The 24,134-nt window shown below is 37.3% G+C and overlaps 1 protein-coding gene and 1 pseudogene across 4 annotated transcripts in view; one reads left to right on the top strand and one right to left on the bottom strand.

Moving 5' to 3' along the window:
* The window catches only part of ARHGAP39 (Rho GTPase activating protein 39), a 399,852-nt gene that overhangs the window by 181,563 nt on the left and 194,155 nt on the right, over positions 1-24,134 (top strand). For all 4 annotated transcript variants that reach the window (XM_043976255.1, XM_043976256.1, XM_043976257.1 and 1 more), the window contains one exon: positions 14,899-15,336. In XM_043976255.1, the coding sequence (XP_043832190.1) occupies positions 14,899-15,336 (438 nt within the window). The remainder of the gene's footprint in view (positions 1-14,898; positions 15,337-24,134) is intronic.
* Positions 1,937-14,753, bottom strand: LOC122736698 (annotated as a pseudogene).

Here is a 24,134-nt window from a genome sequence, read left to right as displayed (position 1 = left end):
TAATTCAGAGCAGTTTTGCAAGGAAGAGGACGGAAAATATTATTCCCATTTTTATGGCAGCAGAAAATAAGGCTCAAACAGACAGCTAATGTTACTCAAGGTCAGGTAGCTCAAATGTGTCCAGATGGGACTACAATCCATCTCTTTTGACTGTGAATCAAGTGCTTTGCTACCATAGTGTAAAAATCTAAATGTGTGGTTGCCTTAAATTAGAAGCTTTAGCACCAGTCTTTGCTTCTAATTTAAGGCGACCACACATTTAGATTTTTACACTATGGTAGCAAAGCACTTGATTATAAGTCACTCAGGAGCTGCGGCTCCCGTATCAGACTGCACAGCCACACTGTGGCCTGTGGCTCTTCAAGGCCCTGGTCCATGGTCGTCCGCGACTGATGGAGGCCTACACACACACAGCACCAGTCTTTGGGCATTAAACATTTATTAAGGTGTACCAGGTATTCATGTGGAGTTCAGAAAGTTAAGAAAAGGCCCATCTAGCCTAGAGTTACAGCCTGGTCAGGTTCTTCCTCAAGTCCTCCACCATGAGCCTGCTTCAACCACAAACTCTTCTGTCTGTGTCTGTATGCAAGCGAGGAGCGTGAAAGAAAGTGAGGAGTCAAGATTGTGAACCTGGTAAGGGAGGGACTGGGAAGATGGTAGTGCCCTTGCCAATAGGAGAATTAGAAAGAAGAGGGGGCTTGGAGGGAAAGATAATGAGTTCTTTTTGGGGCATATTTAAGATGTCTGGTACCCTGTGGGACACCTACGGTTAGTGACATGACTTGGATGAAGATCCAGCTAAGATTGAGGAGAGGTCAGACTAGTAGGAGAAGAACCAGGAGAGAATAGTGTCATTCAAAGCTAGAGAGAAGAGATTATCAATAATAAGAGAGTGAGCTACAGTGTCAGTAGCTGTAGAGAAGTTTTTTTAAAAAAAGGTTAAGGACTGAGAAAAGGGCATTAGATTCGGTGATTAAGAGATCATTGGTAACTTTGGAGAGCAGTTTCATTAGAATAATGAGGTCAGAAACCATACTGTAAAGAATTAATCTGTCAGAGGAAAGGAAGTAGGGCATCTATTGTAGTTGGCCTTCTCAAAGAGTTTAAGCACAAATGGGAGGAGAAATATAGAATGATATCTAGCAGAGATGGACAGGTGAAGTGATGGACAAGTTTTTTGCGGATTGGAGAGACCTGGGCATGTTTTATGCAATAGCAAAGCAATCCAGTAGGGAGGTAGGGAGAAGAGATTGAACATTAGTGAAAGATTGGGGATGATAGAGGGGACAATCTACTGGAGAAGACTAAGAGATGGAATTGGACGACATTTGCATGTGGAGGAGTTTGCCTTGGCAAGGAGAAGGGCCACTTCTTCATATGAGAAAGATGTATAGGAAAAGATAGTGGCAGAAGGCATCTAAGTAATGTAACATGAGGAAGAGGGGAGAAAAAGGAGCTCTTGACAAATGGTCTCAATTTTTTTTCAGTGAAATATGAAGCAACATTCTCATCTGAGAGAGTGATGGAAGCAGGAGCCGTGGGGATGTTGTGTTTTTATAGACCCATACTTCTAGAAAAATTGACAACAGATGATTTGGAGAATGTGATCCAAGGCTACAGAATAAAACTTTTTTTTCCCCATTAGAAATGTGAGAGTAGTAGTTCCCCTGACACTCACCTGTGTTGAAACATCTGCTTAAACTAATATAATGTCTATAATGTTAAATATTATGTAGCTTTGGGTACGTGGTAGCTCTATACAAACTGATTTAAAATACTCTGATGACTTTAGTAGTATTTAAATGTAATTTAATTTGTAGTCAAGGTCATGATAACATATAACAAAACTAATCACATCAATTGACCTAGAAATCCAATGCAAATATATATGAATGCAATCTCCAAAATCTGCCTTTAAGTGAATATTAACCATTATTCAGAAATATACAAGAATCTGAAAGACAAAGTCTTCTGCAATATAAAGCCATTTCACAGTAGTTTCATGTCTCAGCTGAGTGGTGGAAGATATGGTAAAAGAACATGAGAGAAGACCATATTTAGGAAGCTAGAAAGTAAAAACAGGCCCAGCAAGCAGCTTACACCAATTCGTTGTCCTTATGTATGCATGTGTGTGTGTGTGTGTGTGTGTGTACGTGTTTTGCATTAATGTCATCATGCTGGAGACCAGTTTTGATGCCATTTGTTTCATTATTAATGTCAAAAACTACTTGTATTTTTTCACACATTTATTTTGGTGTATTAATGAATGCGGCTTCTACATTAGAAGCAGTCTAGTCATAAATTTCCATATAATAAATCCATGTTCTCAGCCAAAAGCTTCTCCTTTTTCAACTTTTAGGCTGTAAATTACTTTTAATTTCAATAAGCATAATGACCATATTAGAATTCTGACAAGTATTTCATGAGCATTTCTTCTAATCAGATTGTTAAATGGCTGAGTGTATCTGTCCTTATAATATATAGCAAGTAAAGCCCCTGCTGCACTTTTGTTATATGACTTTCTGATGGAATGGAAGGATTCCTGCCATGCTGTATCCCATATCCAAAGTTTTATCACTTTTTCATCAAGAATTATTATTTGAGGGGGCAGCTAGGTGGCTCAGTGGATAGAGCACCGGCCCTGGAGTCAGGAGTACCTGAGTTCAAATCCAGCCTCAGACACTTAACACTTACTAGCTGTGTGACCCTGGGCAAGTCACTTAACCCCAATGAGTTAAGTGAGGCAAAAATTGCCTCACTTAAAAAAAAAACGAATTATTATTTGAGCCCTAAATTCTACACCAATAGTTAGGCCATGCATTGGGTAAAACCTCTTATCTGTAAACTATAACAATAAACTCACCTATGTCAACAGTGATGATATTCTTGAAGAGAGTATCCATTTCCACCTCTCATTCCTTGAAGCTGCACCTCCTCACCCCAGTCAGCCCACCTGCTCATAAGAGGAGCGAACAAACCAAGGAGCCAGCAATGCTAAGACAAATCCACCAGCCCAACCACTGTAGCCTCTCTACTGTACCTTGCCCCTGACCTCTTCATTCATTTTTAAACTCTTTGAGGTCTGGTTTCTGAACTCAATATTCAACTGAAACTGTTTTCTCCAAAGTAGCCATTGAGCTCTTAATGGACAAATCTAATGGTCTTTTCTCACTTCTCATCTTTCTCGACCTTTCTGCATCCTTTGACATCATTGAACATTTTTTTTTTCGTGTACAGAATCTTCCTCTATAGGTTTGAGTGATACCACTCTGTTCTGGTTCTCCTTTCTATTTCACTATTCCTCAGTCAATTTTATTGTCAGTTTTACTCAATTTTCAAGCCGTACTCAATAACCTTGGATACTTCTACTCACTTAGCCAAGGCTCTGTTTGTCTTTTCACCCTCTTCTCCCTTTATACTCTCACTTCACTGAGTAGTGACTTGGTTGTTTGATCAGAGTTCTTCTTTCTTTCAAAGTTGTTTTATTTTACTTTGTTCTTCTACACATCATTCTACTGGTTCTAGTCGCTTCACTCCAAGTCAGTTCATGCTACCCAGGATACTCTGAAACTCCTCTGTCATAATTTTTCATGGCACAATAATATTCTATAAATGTGTTCTAATCTCTTGAACTGAATGTCCTGTGAACACCTGAAACTCAACAGGTCCAAAACAGAACTTATCTTTTCATAGGAAATATGAATCAAGAGTTTTTAAATGTTTTTTTTAATTAAATGAGAGCTCTTTGAGAGCTATGAAATGAGAACTACGAAAGAGAATTGACAGCTTGACATGAGAGTTACAGGATCTTGCAAAGCAATGAACTCCGTAAAAATTAGAATGGCTGAAATAGATGATAATGACTACCTGAGACAATAAGAAATATTAAGTCAGAGTCAAAAGACTAGAAAAAATAGGAGAAAGATGAAATTAAAGTAATTATTAAGAGCTATTTTTCCTAATTATGTGTCAATAAATCAAACAATTAGATTAAATGAATGAATATTTATAAAAATGCAAATTGCCCAGATTAACAGAAGAGGAAATAGAATACTTAAATAATCCTATCTTAGAAAAAGAAATTGAATAAGCCATAAATGAGGTCCCTAAGAAAAAAATCCCAAGGACCAGGTGCATTCACAAGTGAATTCTACCAAATATTTAAAGAATAATTCAATTACTGTATAAACTGTGGGAAAATGGCAAAGAAGGCGTACTACCAAATTCTTTTCATAGCAAAAATATGGCAGTGATTCATAACCAGGAAGAGCCAAAACAGAAAAAGAAAACTATAGACCAACTTCCCTAATTGATGCAAAAATTTTAAATAAAAAATACTAGCAAGGAGATTATAACAATATATCACCAAGATTATACACTATAACTAGATGGAATTTGCACCAGGCATGCAGGGCTAGTTCAGTGTTAGGAAAAATATCAGCACAATTGACCATATCAATCAACCAATAAAAAACATGATTCCATAATCATCACTATTATTGAATATTGTACCAGACATGCTAGCTTTAGAAGAAAAAAGAATTTGAAGGAATTAGACTAGGCACTGAGGAAACAACTAGCTTTTTGCAGACAATATGATGGTATACTTAGTGAATCTTAGAGAATCAACAAAAAAATTAGTGGAAATAATTAAGCAAAATTTGCAGGATATAAAATAAGCCCACACAAATCATCAGCATTTCTATATATTACCAGCAAATCCCAGCAGCAAGAGATAGAGAAATTCCATTTAAAATAATTGCAAACAATAAGAAATATTCACATAAAATACTTGACTCTCAAGTATACAAGAGTATACATACAAGAGTATGTTAAGACAAACCCAGGAGTTATATAAACACAATTACAAAGCACTTCACACAAATAAATTCAGATCTAAACAAGTGAAGAAATGTTAATTGTTCACGGGTAAACTTAAAAATGAAAATCTACCTAAATTAATTTATGTAGTGCCATGCCAATGAAACTACCCAAATTTATTTTCTAGAGCTAGAAAAAGGTTTAAAAATTCATCTAGAAGAACAAAAGTTAAGAATAGCAGGGGAATCAATGAAAAAAATGTGAAGGAAGGTAGCCTGGCAGTACCAAATCTCAAATTGTATTACAAGGCAGTAATCATTAATATGATCTGATTCTGACTAAGAAATAGAGTGCTCTATTAGATTAGGTACACAATACACAGTAGGAAATTACCTTAGTAATCAAGTGTTTGACAGACTCAAAGTTTCAAGATTTTGGGACAAGTGATCACTGTTTGAGAAAAGGAAAACTGGAAAAGTTTGGCAGAAACTAGGTATAGCGCAGCATCTCACACTGAGAAATTAGGTAAAAATGGCTTCATGATTTAGACATAAAGGGTGATATCATAAGAAAATTAGGGGAGCATGGAAAGTTTTACCTGTCACATCTATGGCTAATGGAAGAATTTATAACCAAACAAGAGATAGAGAACATTACAGGATATAAAATGAATTAATTTTGATTACATTGAATTTTTAAAGGTTTTACACAAACAAAATCAAAGCAGCCAAGATTAGAAGGAAAGGACAGAATGGGGGGGGCGGGGGGGAATTTTTACAGCAAGTTTCTCAGATAAAGGCCTCATTTCTCAAATATATAGAGGACTGATTCTAATTTGTAAGAACACAACTCTTTCCCCATTGATAAATATCAAAGTATATAAACATTCAGTTTTCCAAAGAAATCAAAGCTATCTATAGTCATATGAAAAAATTCTCTAAATCACTATTGATTAAACAATTGCAAATCTAAAAAGTTTTGAGGTACCACTTTAGATTGGCTAATATGACAGAAAAGGAAAATGACATATGTTGTAGAGGATGTGGGAAAGTTGGGACTCTAACCTACTACTGGTGGAATTGTGAACTGATCCAACCAATCTAGAAAGCAGTTTGGCACTATGTCCAAAGTGTTATAATGCTGTGTGTACCCTATGACTTAGCAATAGCACTACTAGGTCTATACTCCAAAGAGATTTTTAAAAGGTACAAATGTATACAAAATGTACAAAAAACATTTATAATAGCTCTTTTTGTAGTGGCAAAGAATTGGAAATTAAGGGAATGCCCAGATGGTAATGGAATACTTTTGTATAAGAAATGATGAGGGGGCAGCTAGGTGGCGCAGTGAATAAAGCACTGGCCCTGAATTCAGAAGTACCTGAGTTCAAATATGGCCTCAGACACTTGGCACTTACTAGCTGTGTGACCCTGGGCAATTTACTTAACCCTCATTGCCCCACCTCCACTCCTCACCCCCCCCCAAATAGAAATGATGAGCAAAGATGCTTTCAAAAAAAACCTGGAAAGACTTATATGAACTGATATAAAGTGATAGGTGAAGAACTGGGAGACCATTGTACACAGTAACAGAAATATAATATTTATAGTAATTAAAATGACTTATTTCCTCAATGTTGTTCTTAAAAACAATATTGCTGTTACTGTATACTGTTCTCTTGGTTCTGCTCATTTCACTCTTCATTATTTCATGTAAGTCATGTACTTGAGAGTATTGATATAGATGGGTTTTTCCTTAAAATGATAGAAAGCATTTATCTAAAACCATCAGCCAGCATTATTTGTAATGGGGATAAGCTAGAAGCTTCCTAGTAAGGTCAGGTGGGAAATGCCTGCTATTACCAATATTCAGTTTTCATTGGAAATCCTAGTAATAGCAATAAGAGAAGAAAAAGAAATGGAATCAGACTAGGGAATGAGGTAATAAAACCATCTCTTTTTGCAGATGATATGATGATATACTTGGATAATACCAAAGACTCAACTAAAAAGTTAGTTGAAACAATAATTTTAGTAAAGTAGCAGAATATAAGGTAATCCGCATAAATCATCAGCATTCCTATATATAACAAACAAAACCCTGTAAGAAGAGTTAGTAAAAAAAAAATACCCTGATACCTGGGAATACACTTGCCAAAAACAAATCCAGGAACTATATAAACAAAATTATAAAAAACCTTTTTATACATAATTAGACAAATATTGTTTGTGGGGAGGCAGGGCCAGTATAATAAAAATGATAATTTTACCTAAACTTGTTTACATATTCAATGCCTTCCCAATTAAATTACCAAAAAATTATTTTACTGAATTTAAAAAAATGATAACAAAATTCATTTGGAAGAACAAAACGTCAAGAATATCAAAGGAAATAATGAAAACAGTGTAAAGGAAGGAATTTTGGCAGTATCAGATCTTAAACTATAGTATAAAGCAGTAATTATCAAAACTGTCTGCTCGGAGCAGCTAGGTGGCACAGTGGATAAAACACTGGCCCTGGATTCAGGAGGACCTGAGTTCAAATCCTGACTCAGCCATTTGACACTTGCTAGCTGTGTGACCCTGGGCAAGTCACTTAACCCTCATTGCTCCGCCAAAAAAGAAAAAGAAAACTATCTGGTACTGAAAAATGGGGAAATAAACTTTTGTGGATAATATCCCAGCTAGAATGTGATTGGGTTGGAATATTGCTGTGGAGTATGAGATGATGAGATACTTGACTTGGAAAGGCATGGAAAGACTTGGACTTGTGATGAAATGCCATCCACCTTCAGAGAAACATGAGTGGAAATAAGCATAATATAATCTTATACTTATGTATATAAGTGTATGTATATAGATATATGTATATATATCATACCTATGTATATGTGTGTATATCACACATATATGTATATGTATATATATATTTATATATGTTTATGTATATTCATGCTTAATTGCAGCCTTCTTTGGGGAGGGGGTATTAACAAAGTAAAAAGTTCACAGCAGAGAACAAAAGAAAACCAACAACGAAGCAAAGAAAAGCTGGGCAGATTTGAAAACAGTGTGTAGTGTTTATTATATATGTTTACTTGAAATAGAAATTCATTGTTATATATTGAATCCTCTCCTGTGTTCTCTGTTTACTTGGCAACTTTTTCTGTTCTCATTTTGTACTTAGTTTTTTGTTGTTGTTTTGTGAGGCAATTGGGGTTGAATGACTTGCCCAGGGTCACACAGCTAGTAAGTGTCAAGTGTCTGAGGTCGGATTTGAACTCAGGTCCTCCTGAATCCAAAGCCAGTGCTCTATCCACTGCGCCACCTAGCTGCCCCTGTACTTAGTTTATAAATTTTTTTTTTTAATTCTAAACTTATCTGCTACTGGCTGAGAAATAGAAAGGTAGATTAATGTGGGTGGGTTTTTTTTGCAACATGGCTAATATAGAAAGGTTTTGCATGTCTTCACCGTGTATAATCTATATCAAATTGTTTGCCTTTTTGAGGAGGGAGAAAGGAAGAGGATTTGGAACTCAAAATTTTTTGAAATGGAATTAATTTTTTTTATATGTAAGAAAAAATTAAATTTAAAAAAGTTTTTCTCATATGGAAAAACAACTAACCTAAAAAACAAATTGAGGAAAGCTAAATTTAAAAATCATTATACTACCTGAAAGCCTATACATATTTCAGGGAAATTTAAAAGAAAACATTCCATATATCTTAGAACCAGAGGGAAAAGTGGAAATATAAGGAATCTACCTTCTGAAAGAAACCTCAGCATAGAATAAAGGACTTTTTGATGCTCAGTAATGCTTTGACTATTCTTTGTACACTCTTTTGGAGCTACTTTCATGACTGTTTTCCTGGGAATTCTCTGTTGGGATAAAAGGAATATTCTCCCTCCAGAATTGTTTGATAAAGCTGGATTTACAGTAGTTCAATAACTGGAAAAATAATTTGAAATCAAGTCTAGATAGTCTCTGTTATATTTTGTGTGGGTTCATAGGTTGTAGCCCAGGAGAGTCAGACTGTGCCCAACCCAACTCTAGAATTGTGTCTGGCTTGGGCTGATTTGGAGCCTATTTGTTTGCAACACACAGTGTAGGTGAGGTGTGTGTGTCACTCTACCGCCCATTAAACACATAGACCCCATTTTAAGGTCGTACCTAAATTAGGATTTATTCCATTTTTGTTGTGAGGTTCAAAAGTCAGATCCCAACTGGGTTTGAAAACAAGAGTACAAGGGCATCTTTTTCAAGTATTCTTTGATATTAAGATCAGTCAGTCCAAGTTCTCAGGATTGTATGTTGTATCTTGAATAAAGAATTTGGAAAACAAGCTAAAGTGGGCTTGGGAAATGGTAGAGAAGTCAGCTTGTTCACTCTCTCTTGAGGGGTAGAGCTAGGATGATGGGAGCCCCAAGCAAGGGATTCACTATTGGCACTTTTGTATTTCTTCTAATTGGACTTTAAAGAATGTCCTGCCAGCAATATTGCATTGAATTCCTGGATTATCTTTTTCAGTTGGGATTTTGCTTGTATATACTTCATCTCCTATAGTGTCAGAATTTCACAGTTCCACAAATCAAAATTTCCCTTGCAAGGGGAGACCTGTCTTCAGGAATGGCTTGATCGCCTAGCCAGTTCTCTTTGGTGCTAGCTGTCTGCTTTGTTTGGACAGTAGATTATTTTATATAAAGGGATAGAAATCCTTTCTTTTAAGGACAAAAATCATCATAGCACTTTTCTTCATTTTTCAGCTTTGCTTCCTCTCTTTCTTTTCCTTTAACTTTGCAAAGCTTCTCTGCCTTGCATCTAAGTAGCTAGTAAATGAATTGTCACATCTTTGAAGGCATATATTGAACAATAATTATGTGTGTGTGTTTCCATCATGAGTGTTATTCATCTAAAAATTTTCATTCTAATAAGATTGTAGATATGACTTTTTATCTAAACTCTGTATGTTAATTGTTGAAGAGTTCAGTTCTCTCTCGGTACATAGTGCGTATTAATTAAATGACTTGCTAAAGGAATCCATTGTATCCTCTCTATATTCTGACCACTTTATCAGTACAGAAGGGAAACACAAGAAGCCACATGATAGAGTAGAAAGACTGTGGACTTAGACTTAAAAGACATGGCTTCAAGTCTTAGCTCTGTCACTCATTAGCCATATGATCTTGATCAAGTTGCACTCAGCCATAACTGAGCCTTAGTTTCTTTGTCTCTATGATGGGTTAATAATACTTGAACTACTTATGTCCTAGGGCTCTTTGTGAAAATCAAGTGAGATAATGTATATAAAACACTTTGTAAACCTTCCAGCATAATGTAAGTGTCAGATACAATTATTCTGTCAAGATAAACTTACCACCTGATATTATTTTATTATATAGCCTGTTACAAGGCACATATAAAGTGCATTTATGGCAACCTTGAAGGGGAAGATACTAGTAGCTAAGAAGACTGGAAAAGGCCTCCTCTAGAAGCTGGTACTTTGAAGGAAATAAGAAATTCCAAGAGATTGAACTGAGGAGGGAGAGCACTCTAGGCTTTGGGGAGGAGCCAAAGCAAAGGCATGGATGTGTAATTTAGTGTTATGTGTGAGTAACATTAAGGAGAACCTTATGGTTGGACTATAGGGTGAGTAGATGGAAGTAAATAGGAAAGATAAAAAGGATTCAGGCTATGAAGAGCTTTAAATACCAAAAAGAAGAATTCATATTCGATCCTAGAAATAATAGAAAGTCGGTTCGGTTTATTGAGTATTTGTGTGTTTGGGGGGAATGGGGTGGGGCATGTTCAGACTAATACTTTGGAAGCTGTGTGGAAGATGGATTGGAGAGGAGAGAGGCATGAGAGAAGGAAACCAATTAGGAAACTATTGAAATAGTCTAGGGTGGTGGGAGATTTTGTGGATTTAGAAATGGGATTTAGCAATTGACTATATAGATGAAGAGTGAGGCGTCAAAGATAATACTAACATTGGGAACCTGTGTGACTGGAAAGTTGTTGGTGCACCTAACAGTAAGAGGGAACTTCAGAAGAGGAGAAAGTTGGATGGGGGAAGATAGTGATTTTTTTTTTTTGGATGTTGAAATGCCTATGGGATATCCAATTTGGAAGGTCTAAGTCTATTGATAATATGGAACTAGAGATCAGGAGACAGATTCCAGAGCTAGATAAATATAAAGACAAATGGAGATTAGATATATGGATAGATGGATGGATTGATAGATATCTATGAGTCATCTGCATAGAAATGATAATATACATCCTGTATCCCCAACTAAATCATAAAATCATTGAAGGCAGAGGCTATACCTGTGTATAATAATCCTAATACCTTGTACAATCTTTTATACAAGGTGGATGTTCATTACATGTTTATTGTTGATTATGATCCCTTTCTACTTATAAAAATTATATCACTATCATAGCTTAAGATAGCAGTGTGGAACCTTAGGGTATCTTCATAGTCTTGCCAGTGATCAGTGGTGTGAATTAATGATCTCTGAGTTTAGGTTCCTGCTACTTTGAGTTACTTATAGCAAATGAATAACAAATTCAGGTTTTATATAATAGTATTAGTATTTGCTGCTTTACAAGGATAATGAAGGATGAACAAGTTAAACTGTTGTAAAGGGCTTTTGATGCCTTAGAACAGAGGCTTTTAAAGCATTGAAAATACTTCTTTATGAAGAATAAAAACTTATATAGTGCTTTGAGATCAACAGATGAAAATCTGACTGTTATTTAATATATTTTTACAAGAGCATCATCAGTTTATAGGACTTAATAAGTGTCTTACAAATATTCTTTCAGCAGGAGACTGATATTAGTCAGTTTCCTTTAGCTTCATGGTCATACAAAATAAATGTTTGTTGAATTAAATTGTATTTATATTTCCTACTGAGGACTCAGGTTGACATGCTTAGTGATTTAATATATTTCTTTGTGCAGCTGGTTCCTTCTGTAAGCTCCAGCTGCTCTGTGGGGTTATTTTGGCAGCTGTTGGCTACCAGTTGTCCCTTGTTCAAGGTATGTCTAGATTGACAGTAGATAAACCAATCAGGAAATGCCAAAGCATGTAAAAGGGGAAATGTTTGTGCTTAAGGAGGCCCAAAGCCAAATAGCAGAAGTTAATAAAGCTCAAAGCAAATCCATGCAAGCAAGCAGAACAGTGACTATGTATACATATCGATCCTCCAGGTGACATAAAAGCCAGTAACCATATTAGATGAGTTGATGATGATTTAGGCCATTCTAAAATCTGAAACCCATATGGACGGAGTTTAATTTGTGGTTCAGGAAGGCTCAGTGCTGCTCACAGCCAGAATCTGCACTTCTCCTCCTCCTCCTCCTTCTCCCCAAAGGTGTAAGCTGTCTGATCTTCCTAAGCATGATAATCTTGGTTTACCTCTTTAGCCTAGTTAGTCCACTTAGCCTACTTACAGAGGCAGCATGGTTTAGTGGATTGAGAACCAGCCTTGAAGTCAGAAAAACTTAAGTTCAGGTTCACCTGACACATACTGTGTGATCTTGAGCAAATCACTTAGCTTGTTGGCATCCCTGACAACTCTCTAAGACTATCTATCTACATAGACATAGTTGCTTATCTATACTGATTGGGTTCCCTATACCAATGAAATTATAGTTTTGAAACAAAAATGGGAATTAATGGAATAATTTTGGGGAGGATAAGACCAGACATCATTTGATGCTAACCTAATAAAGCAGACCTATGCATAAAGAAGATGATGATGGTGGTGGTGGTGGTGGTGATTATGATGATGATGGTGACAACAACAATAATAATAACTAACAGTTAAATAGAACTTAGAGGCACTATGCTAAGCACTTTACAGTTATTTCATATGATCCTCACAATAAATCTGAGAGAGGTTGGTGCTACTATTATCTGCATTTTACTGATAAAGAAACTGGCAAACTGAGGTTAAGTAACTTGCCCAGGGTCACACAGCTAGTAAATGTCTGAGGACATATTTGAACTGAAGTCCTTCTGACTCTAGGCCCAGTGCTTAATCCCCCTTTCTATCTATCTATCTAGAGATAGATTTTCCAGGATTGAACCCTTAAAACATATTATTTGGAACTTATTTTACAGAGACTGGATACTAAGGTCACTCAGTGAATTACCTCAAATTCACAGGAGAGGAAAGCAACAAAGTGATAGTTGTTGTCCTTTGTTCTGAAAAAGGACCAAAATGGCATCACTGTGTTAGAATCAAGCTAGAGTATGTCTGACTGTGGATGATCAGACCAATACGTGCTTGGAATGCTCTGCCAGAGGTCAGCACAAATAGTCCATGTGAATATTTGGGGTGGATTCTCTAACTCTGCATATCTCGTTTTCTTTTGAGCTATTTCAATTCTGTTTTGCTTATAGAGCACAGCACCTTCTTTAATAAGGGCATGCCATGCTGGGCAGTGCTTTGCCACTATCTCTCATGTCATTCAATCAATTCCAAAGTTTTTCAGAGACACCTTGACAGTATTCTTGTATGCCTTTTGACCACCATATGAGCGCTTGCCTAGTGTGAGTTCTCTGTAACATAGTCTTTTAGAAAAGTGTATGTTTGGCATTCAAACAATATGGCCAGCTTTACTTTTTAGGAAAATGTTCTTTATGTTGAACCAAAATCTTTGTCTCAGTAATTTTCATTCATTATGCCTATTTCTGTTTTCTGGAACAACAGAAAAATAAAGTCTCATCATTCTTTCAAATGGAAGTCCTTCAAAAAATTAAAAATGGCCATCTATACCTCATTAAATTTTTCTTCTCTTAGTACCATGTAACCTCCTTGAGGTTGGGGACTGTTTTTCATTTTGTCATTGTCAGTAATAAATACTTTCCATGTACCAGCCCTTTGTGTTAGGAGTGCTACAGATAGGGGGCAGCTAGGTGGCACAGTGGATAAAGCACCAGTCCTGGATTCAGGAGGATCTGAGTTCAAATCTGGTCACACACTTGACACTGTGTGACCTTGGGCTAGTCACTTAACCCTCATTGCCCCGCCAACACCCCCCAAAAAAAGAGTGCTACAGATAATAAGAAGGGCAGAAACGTGGGCCCTGCTCACAAGAAGCTGCCATTTAATGAGAGAGACAATGTGCAAATAAGTTCACAATACAAGATGAAGAATTGGGGGAGGGCAGGAAAGGCCTCTTATAGAAGGTAGGGGTAGAAGCTAAGAAAATCATGAGTCAGCTAGGAATCAGAAATGAGGAAGGATTCTAGGCATGGGACACATATAGCAACCACAAATAGACAGAGATGGTGTATTGTGTTATGTTGTGTGCAAGGTATAGTAAGTCAACATAGCTGTATCATAGTATGCATAGAAGAGAAAAATTGTAAGAAGATTGAAAAAGTAGAAGGGGGCCAGGTTGAGAAGGGCTTTGAATGCCAAATATAGGATCTTATATTTGATAATGGAGGTAATGGGAACTGCTGAACATTATTGGGATGGAGTCAGGGTTTAGGAGTTAAGAAGCGAAAATAATTTCTGTTAACTTTGAAATTAAGTTAAAGTTCATCAGTTTCTGATGTTGAATCATTTCATTTTGAAGATTAGAACTTTCATCTTTGGATTTTCAGTGACTTTGACTGCAACTCCTGGAGAAAGCAGGTGCTAGGACATAAACCTCTGGGTGATAAGGGTAGAAGTAGGGGAGGTGTTTCCCAGGATGATGGCTGCAGGGCTGGGCTGCAGGCAGGATTGTACTACCACTCCTAGAGCTGTTAGGTTTACCTCCTCTTTGGTCGAAGTTGGTATTGGTGTTGGTAAGGAAAGGAGTCTTCTTCTCCAGAATGATTGCTCCCCTCACTCATGGCTGCAGGTCCAGTCATCTGGAGGTTACTTCTCTTCCCAAATCTCTTGGCTTCTGAGACTTGGGCTGTCTCCATTGGACTCTAAGGAAAGGGAGGTTTTGGTCAAGGTAGTAGACATGGTTTGACTTCCCAACACATGCCTCCTCCTCTTTTTTCCTCAGACTACCTTTCTCTTCTGATTACCTAAAAGATGTTTTCTTCTCTGTGTTTCCCTTTTTAGGCTAGAATGGGTGGAAATCATCGAGCCTCGAACACGAGAGCGCATGTATGCCAATCTTATAACAGGCGAGTGTGTGTGGGACCCACCTGCTGGTGTACGGATTAAGCGTACCAATGAGAACCAGTGGTGGGAACTCTTTGACCCAAACACATCTCGTTTCTACTATTATAATGCCACCACTCAGAGAACTGTATGGCACCGGCCGCAAAACTGTGACATCATCCCTCTTGCCAAGCTTCAGACCTTGAAACAGAATACAGAATCCCCGAGGGCCTCAACAGAAAATAGCCCGGGGCGAAGTAGCAATGTCAGTCGAGAAGGCAGCACCAGCTCTTCATTGGAACAAGAGCTAGAAGCTAGTGAGAAGGCTCAGGATCAACAGGCCCGAGCCAATCGACAGTCAACCCAGTTTACTGCAGTGAAAGAAGAGAATGAAAGGTAAGGTGGTAAGAGCAGACATGAATCAAATGTATGCCAGTGAAAGGTGGCAGTAGTCTGTCTTCTTCCCCAGCTCTGAGACCTTTCTAGGAGGGTCTTCTAGCTTTTGTGTTGGCAGAGAATGAGACAGCCTGTGATAACTGCTCATAGAATGCCTCCAAGCCATTTCCCTCTTTGATCCTGTTTGATATAAGACACTTGTGTTAAGGCAAGTAGAATATTGTTTCTTCTGGGCCATATGCTTGCCCTTTCTTTTTGCTTTTCATTTAAAAAATATTTTTATATTAATTTCATTAAATATTTCCCAATTATATGAAAAAAATTTAACTTTTGTTTTAAAAAATGTTGAATTCCAAATTCTCTCCTAACTCTCTTGCCCCTTACCTACCTATTTAAAGGAAGGAGTATGTTAATTATACACGCAAGGTTATACAAAATATATATCCATATTACTTGCTCTTCGTTCTTAATGTGATTTCCCTACCTGCAAGTATGTTTCCATGTAAAAAATTTGGGGAGGAAAAGAGAGAAGATGGTTACTGTTTTCAGTTATTTGAAGGGCTTTCATAGGTCAGAAATGAAACTTATTCTTCTTGACCTCTGAGAACAGAAATAGAAGCAATAAGTGGAAAATGCAGTCATATTTCATCTCAGTGTGAGGAAAGACTCTTTATTAAAGCTGTCCAAAAGTGAAATGGGCTTATTTTCTGTGTCTCCCAACATTACTGTGCCACCTCCCTCACCCCCTTAAAAAAGGACAACTTCCATGTAAAAAATATAAAGTATGAGTTAGATTAGGTGTCCTCTGAAGTTATTTCAGACCTTGAGAGTCATCGAGGTTGAGAAGCTGGGTGTTGTTTTCATAATGTTCAACCTTCTACTGTCTTCCCCAGAAACTTTTTATCTCTCTGTGCTTGGCTTCTCAAATGTAAACTGGACATTAATGATGTTGGAGTCACAGAGGTAAATACACTTTGAAGATAAAAAATCTGTAAGATGTTCTTAAGTATTGCTAAGTTAAACTCTACTGACCTCAGTCTAACTTTGCTTCTCATCCAGAAGCTTATTCTTTTAGAATAAGAACTCTGGACCTACCTTTGTTGTGACTACTTTTTCTAGGTTTCCATAGAAAGATGAAGGAAACTAGAGTTAAGTCTGAGGGGAGACTATAGGTATATCACTTGGGGACAGGGAGGTACCAACAGCAAGGGCCCTCTCCCTCATACTCAAAATGTGTAATGGGTTTGTGTGGACCTACCGATGCATAAACTATCTACCAGCTTTATCTTCAGATATGGCATAAGTGCCTCTGATGCCCAAATAGTCCTTGAAAAGCTTGGGGACCAGAAATTAAAGTGTCTACAAGTGCCTGCTCCAGAAGTCAGTATTTTGGTCCCTGACCTGTTCTCATTCAGCAAGGGATATTTCCAGAACTTTGTCAAAGATCTTGGAAATCCCAAGAAGCTCTGATTAAGCTAAACTCTCCATATGTGCAGCTGGCACCCACTTGCTGAGAGGATCAGTGACAGCTCATTGTGAGTTAAGTTACTCATGTGACTCTAGAGAAAGGCCAAAAGGCAACGGAAAACAAATGAGAGTCAGCATGAGGGAGCTGGCCCCTGTCAGCTGCCTCCTTCTCTCTCTCCTTAGATGGAAATTCCATCTGAGAAACCCTGGCTTTGCACACAGCTGGAGAGTTGTTGGTTTTGTAGTTGACACTACTCTCTGAACTTTCAGTTGGCAGGCTGCAATCTTTGTCTCTACTATTGATGTAGCCAACCAACCCCTCCTAGTCATATCAGTGGCTGCATTCCTTTCAGTCTTATATCAGAAATATAATGTGACAAGTGGCCAGGGGCAGCTGTCCATTTTGATGTTTTGTTAGGGGGGAGGGGAAGTAGTAGTAGTAGTAGTAGTAGATGAAACAGTGGACTATGAGTCAAGAAGCCTGGGACATGTGACCCTACATAAGTGATTGATTAATTAATTAGAGCTGAAAAAGCCCTGGATACATCCAGTTAATCCTCTCCCATACATTTTACAGGTGGGGAAACTGAGGGCTATATTGGAGAGAGAGAGAGGGAGAGAGATTGAGAGATTTTCCCAAACCACACCAATTTTTAGTGCAAGCTAGAAAACAGACCTAGTTTTCCTAATTCCCTGCTACCTTAGTTTCCTTATCTATAAAAAATACTGCTTTGGTCTGATTCAATTCAACAAATGTTTGTTAGATGCCTGCTATCTGCAAAACACTGTTCTGAATACTGTGGGTACAAAGAAAAGTTAATTAATTCTTATCCTCAAGGTTACATTTTCTAGGGGCTTGGAAGGCTCCAACATATACATTGGTAAATACTAAGTGTATTTTAAATATTATTGCTATTTTTTTATTTTTCTGTCCCTGTAATTTCCATATAATCCTTCTTTTACCCTAAACCAGAGAGCATGCCCTTGTAACAGAATTAAAAAGGATGAGGGAAATAGGTGAAGATAAACTCAGTAATACGAACCAACACATTGGCCAAGTTTAACAGTATATGCAGTATTCCACAACTGTATATCCCTCTACCTTTTCAAAAAAGAAAGGGAAGTTCATTTTCTCATCTCCTGGGTGGGGAGAGGGGTGTTGTATACAGAGTAATTTCAAGATGGAAAGAACATCAACAGGTAAGGGGATCAGGAAAGGCCTCATGAACAGTAATCCACAGTTGATAGTGGTGTGAATTGGTCCCATCATTCTGAAAAGTAATTTGAAAAGCTAAGAAAGTAACTACAGTTCCCCTACCTTTTAACCCAGGTATGGCACTCCTAGGCATTTACCTCAAAGAGGTCAAAGGATATAAAGAAAGGCTCACATATATTACAAAAATAACTCAAACAGCACTTTGGTAGTAGCAAAGAACTAGAAAAATGTGAATTTCCATTGACTAATAATAGCTAAACAAGTAATGATACACTATATGGATGCAATCAGAAGTGTGCTGGTAAATGTTTAATAGTTGGCTCTCTGGAGGGGGGAATGGTGTATGCATGACATACTTTTAAGTTTAATCTACTTTATTAACATTTCTCCATCACTTTCTTAAATTTACACAATTGTCAAAACAAATAAATCCCTGATTTGTAGCATTTACTTATTTCAGTGTGTGTATATATATATATATATATGTGTGTGTGTGTGTTTACATTGAAAATAGAAGAGTCAGTTCTTATGAACTGATATGATCCAGCTTAAGCACTACACTAATAGAATATTTTTATGCCATAAGAAATGTTGAATATGGAATAAGGAAGACTTATTGAGCTGTTGCAAATAGAAGTAAGAAGAACCAGGAAACCAGTATAGCAAATGATTACAAGGTAGATAAATGGGAATAACCCACTTACAACTAACTGCACAAATAGAAACAATCACAAAATAAATGAAAATGAATGCTGTGTAATTATAATGGTCAAGCTTGGCCCTGAAGGAGATTTTAGAAAATGTACATCTTTCGCTTCTTTGAAGAGGTAGATGACTATGGTTGTTGAACATTGCATAAACCGTCAGACTGAGTCAGGAAAGGAGACTGAGAAGAATCAATCAGATAGGAGGAGAATTAGGAGAGAGCAATGGCAGTTGAAAGAATAAACAACTTTTAAAAAGTTACAGGACATAAATAAACCCATATAAATCATCAGCATTTGTATATACTACCAACAAAAACAAGCAGGAAGAGATAGAGAAATTCCATTCAAAATAACTGCAGACAATATAAAACACTCTGGAGTCTACCTATGAAGACAAACCCAGGAACTATATGAACACAATTATAAAACATGTTTCGCACAAAAAAGACATCTAGACAATTGGAGAAATATTAATTGCTCATGGGTAGGCTGAGCCAATACAATAAAAATAACAATTCTCCCTAGGTTTTAAAATTTATTTATTCCGTGCTGTACCAATCTAACTACCAAAAATTACTTTATAAAGCTAGAAAAAATAATAACAAAATTCATCTGAAAGTACAAAAGTTCAAGAATATCAAGGGAACCAAATGAAAAAAATGTGAAGGAAGGTAGCTTAGCACAACCAGATTTTAAACTATATTACAAAGTTGTTATCATGGAAACAATTTAGTAATGACTAAGAAATAGAGTGACAGATCAGTGTAATAGATTAGTTACACAATACACAGAAGGAAATGACTTTAGTAATCTAGTGTTTGATAAACCCAAAGATCCAAGGGGGTAAAATCTCACCATTTGACAAAAATTGCAGGGAAAACTGGAAAGCTGTTTAGAAGAAACTAGGCATAGGCCAGCATCTCATACTGTATACCAAGATACAGTCAAAATGGAAAAATATTTTATACATAAAGGATGATATCATAAGTAAATTAGGTGAGTATGGAAAAATATACCTGTCAGATCTATGGGTAAGGGAAAAGATTATGACCAAATGAGATAGAGAGCATGATGGGAAATAAAATGGATTGTTCTTATTACATGAAATTAAAAAGGGGTTGCACAAACGAAACTAAATGCAGTCAAAATTACAAGGAAAACAGGGAATTGGAGAAAAATTTATAGTATATTTCTTTGGTAATGGCCTCATTTCTTAAATATATAGCAAAATGAACCACATTTATAAAAATACAGGCCATTCATCTACTACTTAGGCTCCCCTGGGATTAACTGATACTGACCTAATCCTGAGCTCTTTATTTTTCTTTTTTGGGGGGATAGGTTGTGTTTAGCTCTTTTAATACTACTAGTTGGGGGCAGCTAGGTGGCTCAGTGGATAAAGCACCGGCCCTGGATTCAGGAGCACCTGAGTTCAAATCTGACCTCAGATACTTGACAATCACTAGCTGTGTGACCCTGGGAAAGTCACTTAATCTTCATTGACCCACAAAAACAAAACAAAACAAAAATACTACTACTTATTCTTCTTGCTCAGAAAATAATGGCTAATAGAGTAGTTACCAGTTGAAGGGTGGGAGATTCTAGCTCCTTCCCACCATTTCCCAGGGATAAGTGGGGGCAGAAGATACCAATGTTAGAAGACAGATTTTTTTTTCTGATATCATTCAAAATTTTTAAAAATTATTGTTCAAAAATTTCTACATGTAATTGGGAAATATTTAATGAAATAAAAATATATTAGAAAACCAGTTCACAGACCCTAGGATAAGAAACCCTAATCTATAAAACTGAAAAAAGATCATCAAGTTTGGAAATTAAGAAATCCTTCATAACTTTGGAGAGAGCATTTTCAGCTGAGTGATGAAGCCAGAAGCCATATTGCAAAGGGTTGAAGAGTGAGTAAGAGGAAGTGAAGGCAGCAAGTGCATACAATTTTGCCAAAGAGTTTGAGAAAGGAAGGAATAGCTTGAAGGGGTAGTAGGGTCTAGTTAATTTTTTTTTAATGGATAGGGGAGACAGGCCATGTTTAAAATTAGGAGGGAAGGAAACAAATGATAGGAAGAAATTTTAAGAATCATGAAAGGTAATAACTGTGTGACCTTGGGCAAGTCACTTAACCCTCACTGCCCTACCCCCTCCCCCCAAAAAGGAATCATGAAAGGAGAGATGATTGAAGATGAAATCTGCTAGAGAAGATGAGAAGGGATGGCATCAAGGACAACTGTCTAGGTTTTGGGTTTGGTAAGGAGAAGACCACCCCTTTGTAAGAGTCTGGGGAAAGGAGAGAATGGGAATATTATGTCAAGTGGTTTTAAGGTAGAAAGGAGTAGGAAAAAATGGAGCTCTTGTTGAATTGCATTAGGTTTTTTTGTTTGTTTTTCTTCAGTAATGTAAGAAACAAGATCCTCAGCCAAAAGTGGGAGGGAGGTGAAGAGGAAAGAGATTTAGAATAGTATCCATGATGAGTTAGATAGGAAAACAGTTAAGTTATGAAGAAATAAAAGGACTACCTTGTTACAGTGAGGACTCGTCATGAATTTGTAATGTTCCTAGTCTTTACAGTTAGGATATTTCCTCCAGCTACATTCATCAACTCATAATGGGGAGGGGGGAGAGGAGGAGATGGATGGTGGAGAGTAATCTAGGGTGAAGATTTGGCAAAAGAAAAGCAGCAATTAGAAGAGAAAACAAGGCATTCAAGAGTAGAGGACAGTGGAGAAAAACTATTGGGTTGAGGTTGGAGAGGAAGAAAAGTGAAGTCAAAGCAGGAGTAACAGCTTGAGAAAGTACTAAGTGGTGGAGGGTGATGCATAGGGCGAGGTCAATGACAGGTGACTACGGTTAGGCAGAAAATATCAGTTTCTTATTATGGAACAAGATCTAGTGCATGACCATTCCTATGTGTGGTTCCATTGTGATAGAGTGAAGGAGTAAGTCATAGGATTTTAGGAGGTTGGAGAAATGGATAGTTAGGGAGTCTATGGAGTATCTACATGGATATTAAAGTCCTCTAGTGTGAGGACAGAAATGGGAGAGAAGAAGAAAATGGTGAGCATTGAACTCCTTGAGAAAGGAAGACCTAGGTGTTGCTATTTTACAGCTATCATGATTTTGATTGAGTAGACTTCAAAAGAAGAAAGGTTACTGAGTGAAGGAGGGAGAGTTTTGAAGTACAGAGGGGAGCAAGGATTATTCCTAACTCATCCTCCCCATCTCTCCAGGGCAGAAGGGTCTCAAGACCAATGTGATTGGGGGTGGGGTGGGGGGCAAAATATGATACAACCAATAGTGAAGAGAATAGCTGGAGATTCATTGTCATCAGAGGAGAGCTAGGTCTCAGTGAGATATAAGAGGTGGAAAGCTTATGAGACAGTCCAGGATGAAGGGGAATTTGTTCACTATGGAACAGGAAATCCAGAGGGCATAGGGGAAGAAGTGGGAAGGTTTGAATTGGGACATAAGTACGATAGAGTTGAGGGGGATGGGGATGAAAAAAGATGGCATCGTATTCTCTTAAATGTCCAGTGATTAAATGTTAAAGTGATAGGAAAAGAAAGAATAGAAGGCATAAGGGTAGTAGTGAGTGGGAGATGGACAGGGAAGTTCAGGCTTAAAGGGGTGTTATAGAGAGGCTGAGTCTGTGTATGTCTTGGTTGCCTGTTTAATACAGTTAACTCCAAGTCAGCCCTGGTCACTTCTCCCACTTTATAAGGATGAATTGCAGAGCTTCCCTGAACCCTAGAATAAGGGCCCTGGACATTTTTCTTTCCTCATTCAGCATATATCTGCTCTCTAGCACCTGCTACATAGGCTCTCCAGGGATTAACTGGTACCCACCTAGTCCTTAGTGTTTGTTTGTTTTCTTTTTTGCAGGAGTATCACTAAGAGTTAGCTCTTTTAATAATAATTGTTCTTTTTGCTCTTAGAAAATAATGCTTAATGGTCAGAGTGACTCATTTTTGAAGGGTGATGGGAGATCCTTACACCTTCCTACTATTTCCTATTTAAGGGAAGAAACCAATGTTAGAGAATAAGAGATTGTTTCCCCCGATATTTCATTTAAGATTATTTAAAACAAAGTAAAACAAATGCAGAGACAAGTCACCTCTAAATTGAATTTAATCTCTTAAACTCAAAAGAAAAGAGATTTGGCATTTGAATTCCAGTGTTTGAGGATTACTTGCTAAAACTTCCTACTGCCTAACGTCATTCTGGAAGAAAAACACACAACTAATCTTCTGGGACTAAAGGAGACTAATCAGCTTTTAGAACTTAAAGAATTTCATTGTCTCTAGAACTGAAGGGACCTTATAAGCCAGTAAGTTCAGTCTCTTCATTTTGCAAATAAGGAAACTAAGGTTCAAAGTGAGGAAGCGACTGGTTTGCCCAAGATATTTGGGCAGAGCCAGGACAAAAACCAAATGCTCTGACTACAAATTCAATGATATTTGTAATGTACTGTGCTGCCTCTCATACTCTTTGCTTTAGTGCCTGGCTGTGCATAGGACTAGGGTATATATAAACAGTGTCCCTTGCTTTTAGAACAGGGCTGGTAACTCATAGCTGGTATCAGGTTGGCGTCAGGAACATGTGACTGTCCAGACTTAACCAATTGACAGAGGTTTTCCTGTGTCCATTGAGTTGGTTGGTGTGGGTTTAGACCTTCCCTTAATATCTCAGATCTACATTCTCTGCTTGGCTAATCCAGACCATCCTTGTCCTCTTTATCATCAGTGGGGATAATCACCCTCGATTCCATTTCAGTAAGGCATCATAATGCATAGGTGGGAGAAAAGTTCACTCACACCTGTTTTTTCCACACAAATAAGTTACTTGACTTCCCCCTTTTATCTCAGGCAGCCATTTGAAAAAAGCTTTGCAGATATATCTAGCTATTTAATTAAATCCTAAATCTTAGAAAGGGCTTTGCCTTGCTAATTACCAATATGGCACAGACATGGAAAAAGAGAAGACCACATAGATCACGTAGAGTTTGGATTTTGATTCCTTAATCAGCCCTTCCCTCTGCATAGAAAGTGTCATTAGAATACCTCTTTCCCAGAGCCTCTCTGCTCTACTCTGACCCCAAGAGGTCATCCTAGGGGCTTTGAATTCCTATAGGAAGTATTCATTTGGTACTTGCTTTTGTATATAATACTGATCTAGAAGTGGTTTTTATTAATTTGACTGTCTAATTTCCATTCTTGTGTTTTTTTATAAAAAGAGTCAGGGACTGGTATATATTAATTTGACTACCTAATTTCTATTCGTGCGCTTTAAAAAAGAAAAAATGCCTTTCTTCTCCTGCCATCTAACTATGCTAGAAGCCAAAGTTTCTTTTGACTCGTAGTGGTCGGTGGCTTCTCTAGAAATGATTTTCCAGACAT

This window comes from Dromiciops gliroides, chromosome 1 (genome assembly GCF_019393635.1).
Source record: "Dromiciops gliroides isolate mDroGli1 chromosome 1, mDroGli1.pri, whole genome shotgun sequence".
NCBI classification, from domain to species: domain Eukaryota; kingdom Metazoa; phylum Chordata; class Mammalia; order Microbiotheria; family Microbiotheriidae; genus Dromiciops; species Dromiciops gliroides.
The sequence above is the reverse complement of the archived record's forward strand: the minus strand, read 5'-3'. Positions and strand labels throughout refer to the sequence as shown.